The sequence below is a fragment of the Rhyacophila brunnea genome, unplaced genomic scaffold (genome assembly GCF_057557595.1).
Source record: "Rhyacophila brunnea isolate RB1 unplaced genomic scaffold, BYU_Rbru_1.0 scaffold_3, whole genome shotgun sequence".
Taxonomy (NCBI): domain Eukaryota; kingdom Metazoa; phylum Arthropoda; class Insecta; order Trichoptera; family Rhyacophilidae; genus Rhyacophila; species Rhyacophila brunnea.
Window position 1 is genome coordinate 50,321,501 of NW_028232965.1, and position 8,017 is coordinate 50,329,517.

The window sequence follows — 8,017 nt, forward strand, 5'->3', positions numbered from 1 at the left end:
AACAATAAAATATAACTTAAAATAAATAATATGTTTTCAAATTGACTACTAAAATATAAGTACAATTATTATACATAAAAAGTCTAAAAGTCTGACCACACTGAGCTGAACAGAACAGAATTTAGCAGTAAACATCTCCTGTGGTTATGCAAGTTGCCAGCTACACTAGTTGCAGATTTACTGACATGCTGTATGATAGAAATGTAAAATTTCGCTAATAAATACGGAGCGATTTGGTGTTGATGATAAGATAAGATGTGTTGTGGAATAGCTGCACTGTCAAAATATGCCTACAAGACATAAATAAATTTTCGAAGGAAATGCAAGGACATCGTTTTAAGAAATACATGGTGTCGTCTTGTATGTGGTTTATGTTCTGTAAAATTACATATAAACATTTACAATGTCAATGGTGCCAAGAAATTGAATATTAGGAAATCTTCTTCACCGCTGTGAAAAATATATTTATGGTTCATGAATCTAAATTGTTCTCTTCCGTCTTAAAGGTTTGTCAACCCCTGGTCTGTAACAACACATATTGTGTTGCAGAACACAGCGAGACGCATAATTTTCCGAAATTTCGCTTAGTGTGTCTCAGTATATTTACATCATTAGTTGCAGCTCACAATGTCATTCATTCAAAACATAAAAGTGATGGCACATTACAATAATATAAAATTTATATTATAAATGAACCTTTTGTCAATAAAAGACTACAATAATTATTGAAGAGAATTAAAGATAGAATTGAGATAAAACACAGCATCAATTTTATTTAATTTGTATATTTTTTAAATTCCTATGTGCCATGGATTTATTTTTAATTACTCGCAGAGGAGCAACATTTAATTCTGGCATTCATGTATTTCCAAAAATACGTGAGTTTTTAGAAATTCCCAGCTTTTTCATGTATCAGAAACCAGTGCCAGAACTTTTGTAGCTCTTTCAAAGTAAGCAGATGTTATTCTTTTACATACTTGCTTGTGTAAAAATATTAAAAAAAAAATGACATGTTTTCATTATTTCAAAATATTGTGTCATTTAAAATTCCCAATCATTTTCACAATCTATATAAAAAAGGGCTAATAATAATATATTGAATTGCAATGAGTATTTTAATTTTTTTTCTATAATGTGTTCCATTTGTGTAGCATTTGTTTACTATTTTTATATTCTGGCCAACACATCATCACGAAGATCTGGGGAGTAAAGATCCTTCCATACTCTTTCACATAAATATCTAGGCCCCCGCCCTGCTTCCATCCATTCATACTATAGTAACATTTCGACTTCCAGTTACCTTCCACCAGACAGGCGAACCATAAAGTGAGATTTCAATGTGATAGTTATATTTATATTATCTAGTCAGCAGTCAATGTAAACAGAAACATTACAAATACGATTTTACATAGTTACAATTGGAGATTGGAGTGAGAGGAGGCTAAGAATATGGCTGAATATCTCCACTAGCCTCCGAATAAGAACGCGTGGTTAATGATTTTTTGACATTGTTATTTGGGACGGGCTACATCCAATTGATCTCAGGTAGCTGGGAAAGAGATAAAGAGAAACAGATTGAATGCCATCTTAGCCAGCTTGCACATCAAAACTCGTTTTGTCTGCAACGTGTCGAATACGTTGATATGACGTGATCGTTATTCACAAAACACATGTTACCAAATAGAGCACCACACATTGGTGGATTGTGAATTTTTAGTTTGAAAAAAAAATCAAGTGCGCTAGCAACAAATCGCATACGCCTTGGGCTGCGAGTCGAAGCCGCCGGAATGCATATGCACACCTACGAATTGGTCATTCCTATACAGGCTAGTCGATCGCCGCATCCAAATATCTATGTTTCGAGAGGTTACGCGCGACTGACGCTAGGTGCCTATAAGCCTTCATATGCAACGTTCCCAGGTTTGATTTATGGCTGTGCGGCGAGTTTAGATGTGAGAGCCGACTTAGGGGTTCTGTCGTACTGTTTAGTTGGATGGTGAAAGATAGCAGATAATGTAAATTTAAAAAATTAAATGGCCAGGTCACACCTTGTTAATGTGTTGGTAACACTACATACGGTTCTTTGACGTATCGGGCATGACATAGAAGTCCCACTTTATACTTTTATAAATACAGATTACCTAAAACCAACTAATTTTACAACAAAACAAAAGTATCTATCAAATGAATGAAGATACAGACCAACAAACTTATCTAAAGAATGGATGGGGGAGCCACAGTCGAAAACTACCCTATCAAGACTCGCAACTGGACAGAATCTGACATTCGAATGGCGTCTTCAAAATGGCGTCCATATGGTAGTTTGTAGTTCCATTTTTAACCGTTCTTCAGATAAGTTTGTAGGACTGTAAGTACTTTTTAATAGCTCTCATTATGCAGTTGCCCAAAATTTTATATAGGTACATGTTATATGTTTTCAGTATAATAATCTCTCATGGAAAAAGTGCCTAAAAATAAATATACAATAATAAATATTTATTTCTACTAAAGGTAAGCAAGTACCTATTTGAAAAAATATTTTTTGCTAAATCCACGATTTAAAATTTAAACAAGCATCAAAAAGCAAATTATTATTACTTATATTATCACTTTCTTGATTCGTGATAGGGCTTCGAAAAAATATTATTCTGATAACCCAATACAGTACACCCTCAGTAATCCGCCGCTCGATTATCCGACAACTACTATAATCCGCCGTTATTTTTACTAGTTGAAAGCACAAAATAAATCTCTATAATTCGCCGGTATTCGATTGTCAAATTCAGAAGTCCGCCGCATACAAGTATACAACACAGATGAGGCAGGTTTATTTTGGAAACTTCTCCTTTGTAAAACGTACGTTCATCGCGAAGAAAGTAATGTACCAGAGAGGAAAGTGCCCAAGGACCGCATCACATTTATGCCGTGCTCCAATGCAACCAGGACACACAAACTGATATCTGCCTCACTGAAGAACTGGCTGTGTCAATTGATTTACTGTTCAATATTAGTTAATAAACTTAGTTTATAAATATGTATAATTTAGTAAGTAATTGATTTTGATTATAAATAAAACCGTAATTTGCTAGTACAAATTTCTCAAATTAATTTAAGTAATTTTTACCATACTTTGTATGTATGTACTATAATCTGCCGCTTTCACTAATTGGACACTTGTCTGGTTTTTGGGGTGGCAGATTACTGAGACAGTAAGTACTGTAGTTAATAATTTTTACGATGTATTGTTAAGAAAAGGTTCAGTGAAGTATATTTAGAATCCAGATGCATTGTTAATTCCGACAGTTTGATTGCTACTTCTAAGTTAAAAATAGAAAATTACTGCAAACAAAATGGTTTTTAAGATTTAAATGCTTTCTGCTTGCACACCGGTTGTTGAGGAAATGCGTTGCAATAATAAAATGTCTTATCAAGAATTATAAGCATGACCTGATTGTAAGGTGTACACTTTAATTTGAGGTTCCATCATATTTTGCATCCTCTGATCTTGTGGCGGGTTATGATAATGGTATATCGATTCGGGAGCATTTTGATATAAGATGTGTTGATTTATAATAGACGGCGCACTGGTAATGGCGGAAGGGATAATGTGTTCGAACTCATAATGTTTCGCGATTTCATCGGACGCGTTCATCTGTTCGATTGTTTTCTTCGGTGATTTCTGTTTACGCTTATTTACAGCGGCCGGTTTGTCTTGGGAGAGATGTATACGCATTTCTTGCCATTTAGTATCAAACGATCTTCTTGAAACTTTCTCCACATTATTCAGTTTACAGTGTTCAAGATAATTATTGAATACAACACTTTTAGATTTGACATAGTGCATTAAAAATCTTCTTCCGGCTTTCTTTTTAGTCGATTCGAATGGCAGTTTTTGTAAGAAGTTGACAAGAGTTGGCATATCACCAGGTGGAATTTTTCCTTTTCTCTTAGTTGTGGGTTTGTTTATTATCATTCCGCAGCTACTTTTACTAATCCATTCTTTCACACACCATTCCCCGACATGCAGAGTATTTAAAAACATTTTTCTGCAAACCTGATACCTAGTATGTTTTGCAGTTAAAAAATAATTATGTGAAGCTGTCCGTCTTGAGGGTCCTTTACCAGTTTTTCGCTTTATCGATTCAACCGATACATGTGATGCTACGAAAACTTTCCTCTGCTCCCAGGTCATGCTCCAAAACATATCGAATATCTCTTGCCGGTTAGTGTTGGTCAGAGAACTGCACTGCCGTGTTTTAGATTTATCGCAATACGTCGAATCACAGCGGGGTTGTACAGATCGTGCAGCTCTCGGTACATTATGGGTTATTTTTCCTTTGTTGGGCCTATTATAGCCGATGTATTCCTTACCTTCTAGCCTCAGTTGCCTGTTTTTGTTTCTTTTCCATTCTTGGGGTTCAGCTACCTTCTTTCTTTTCGGTTTTGGAATTGCTGCGTTCTCAGTCGTTTTGTTATTGCAATTTTCTTGGTTGGTACTTGGAGTCATTTCGATAAGGTGTTCCGGCGGTCGCATATCAAGTGTAATCATTGGCTTCACATCGAATGCTACCGGAACGTTTTCAAACCCAAACCCATCGTCGTTTGTAGATTTTGACTCTTTTTGTGTTCCTGAAACATCCACTGTTACATTTTTTTGATACTGACAATCAGGATTATAAGACATTTTCATGCAGGTCTACTAAAACTGATGATAAAATGAAGGTTTCGAAGTCTTCCTAAATAGCCGAAGACAAGATATTGTGCGATCTAGTGGCATCCATCGACCGTCAAAATAAAATAACATTTCATTTCACAAACTTGATAGACGTCAGACAGACAGCAAATGTTGCCAGTTGCTATACTTTGAGAAATAATCATAGACTAGCCAGTGTTGCCATATTTTTAGGACCAAATTATAGTACTCGGTCCAAGAAATTATAGTATTTCGGCCAAAATTATAGTACGCGTTGTCATATTATTAATTATGTTGAAAATGTATAGGATTTTTTCTTATCACAAAAAAAATAATGGAGAATTTGAGAAATTCCGAGACCCCTTTATAATAAGTAAAGGCCGGATCTTTCGAGTCTTTAACCGTCAACCCATAAAAAAACACATTAAAATGGTGGACGAATCCAATATCCTAAGGAGACTTTTGCCCAAATGATTCTTAGTATGGATTTCTACAATTAGTCAGTTGTTTTTTCTGGCAGCTCAGGTGCGATGATAATTATTGTAATTAAAATAATCGTCTTGCCAATATTATAATGCGAAGTGTGGCCACTTCAAACGAATTCAAATTCGCAAATCGCAATTAAAAAGATCGCATTACAAAATTGATGTTTTGTTTTATTGCAGGTAAGTAATGGTAAACCATTTTTATAAACTGCGTGTAGAATATGTTTTTCATAATTAAATATCGAATAGCTTTTGCGTACCTACCATTAATATAAATACAAATATTGAAAGATTTTGTCCGCTGACCCGTTTTATGTTCTAAATGTATTATATTGATACCTATTAGTATTACCAAGTGACAATACCGATATCGCAAAAGTACCTACATATCTTTTATTTTGTTAACTGTTAATTCATGGTGGAACTGCATTGTATAATTGTTTAATTTAATAAAACGCAATTTTTTGTAGTACTTGTACCACTTTTAATGAATAAATTAGGACCGGTTTCGTCCGCCTCAGAGGGAAATGAGTTCAGCCTTTATGCCTTCAGTTGAAAATGTCCCTCTGAGGCGGACGAAACCGGTCCTAATTTATTGATTAAAAATGGAATAAGTACTACAAAAAAATGCGTTTTATTAAATTAAACAACAATACCTACATATCGATAAAAAAGTCATATACTTATTTATTTATTTAGATATTTAAGTATTTTGAGGATGCTCTGCCCAATCTGGTCTATTTGATTATAAACTATTGACATTGAAGAATTTCATCAAATTGATCGTAAGAAATTTCCTCTTCAAAATACCAGTGGCGTACGGTCTATAGAATACATATGTAGATGCGAGACATCCCTGGAAATATTCGTTTGAATAATTAAAATACCTACTATTATAATATTGTGTATTGCATAAGCCGTAATTGCATTTTTCTAAAAGGTTTGCAGTATAATATTACTTCAGATTTTCACTTATTGAATAGGTTTATTATAAATATTACGTATTACGTTAATATATTTAGATTTAGAATATTCCAGAGCTACTAATCCGCAATGCCACACACTAAACTACTCACCGTGATTAAATTAGTTATAAGACCTTGAGTAGATAAAATGCATGTTACAGACCTATAAACTTATCTGAAGAATGGGATGGGGGAGCCATTGTTGAAAACTACCCAATCAAGACTCGTAATTGGACAAAATCTGACATTTTTCAAATTTTGACCAATTTTCAAAATGGCGTCCTATGGTAGTTCGTAGTTCCATTTTTGGCCATTCTACAGGTAAGTTTGTAGGTGTGTAACGTTAAAAAAAAGTCCCGCCGTCCCATTTAATACTTCAGATTTTCACTTAGTGATTGTATTGCGGTAATATTTATTGTTGTTTAATTAAAAAAACGCATTTTTTGTAGTACTTATTCCACTTTTAATCAATAAATTAGGACCGGTTTCGTTCGCATCAGAGGGATATTTTCAACTGAACAAGGGAAGATTCAGTTGAAAATGTCCCTCTGAGGCGGACGAAACCGGTCCTAATTTATTGATTAAAAGTGGAATATGTACTACAAAAAAAAATGGAGCCATTGTCGAAAACTACCCAATCAAGACTAGTAATTGGACAAAATCTGACATTCGAATGAAATTTTCAAAATGGCGTCCTATGGTAATTCGTAGTTCCATTTTGGCAATTCTACAGGTAAGTTTGTAGGTGTGTAATGTTAAAAAAAGTCCCGCCATCCCATTTAATTCATTGTACGCTAAAGGCGCGCCGATTAGGTGGCCATTCGACATAATTAGCATTATATTTAAATGTTGTTATTAAAAAGTAATTATCTGATATATGATTATATTATGTATTTGATTTAAATACTTACATATTATAAAGTGTAAAGAACTATTCATCACATAAAACGACTAGTACCTAGAATCTAGATACATATTTCATTAAAACACTTTATATGTACTTTCGTACTTTTTCCACATTTATTCCATAATGTTGATATTCAACCGATTTTATCCTAATGGACATTTTCAATTGAATAACAGTACAAAATATAGGTAGGTACATATTATTGCATAAAAAGTCAATTAAGTATAGAGGACGTGGGAGTCGATTGTTTAGTTGAACTAACTTGTTGGTGATATTTGTCCTTATTTATTAAATGACTGATTTATATACATTAAGAAATAGCGTAACTTCAAAACTGTGAAAAATTTGCTGTGTTTAAAATTCCACATAGGTGTATGTATCAAAAAAGGTTCCCGACCAATGACAAAAACTTGAAGACGATTTTATTGCTTTTGTCGCATGATACGTACAAGAAGTCCACAACTTAAAAATGAATTATTTTCCATACGATAGTATGTATCATCATCAGCTGTAGTATATACCAATATTGTATATAAATTTATGTTTACATTTTAGATATAATAGTGCAACCATCTATAATACCGTGGATTTACAAGAATAAAATTACAAAGCAAAGGATAATCTTTGCAATGTGCTTTTAAAACAATATGAACGGCAGGTTTACATAGGTCGTAAGTGCATTTGCTAGTCACGCAGCCTTCGCTATCGAGGCTTGATAATTATATATTATATACTTACACAATATTATATATGTGACATATTATAATATTTATTAATATTATATTTCATCCATTGTTGTTATTTTTAAGTTAATAAGTCAAAAGAATAATATCAACTAAGATTTAATAACAATAAACAAAAATGCAAAATGTACAAAGTGTTTAAAAGTACCTTATATACCTTCTAGAGGAAAGTGGTATAATGGTCCCTATATCTAACGGGTACGAGTGGCAAAAATATTAATCAA

At 33.4% G+C, this 8,017-nt stretch overlaps 1 protein-coding gene across 1 annotated transcript; it reads right to left on the reverse strand.

The window, feature by feature from the left end:
• LOC147068509 (uncharacterized) lies at positions 1-4,854 on the reverse strand. Its single transcript, XM_085952201.1, has one exon. The coding sequence runs from the start codon at positions 4,688-4,690 to the stop codon at positions 3,428-3,430; it is 1,263 nt and encodes a 420-aa protein (XP_085808327.1). The 5' UTR covers positions 4,691-4,854; the 3' UTR covers positions 1-3,427.
• Between the last annotated feature and the right edge of the window lie 3,163 nt (positions 4,855-8,017).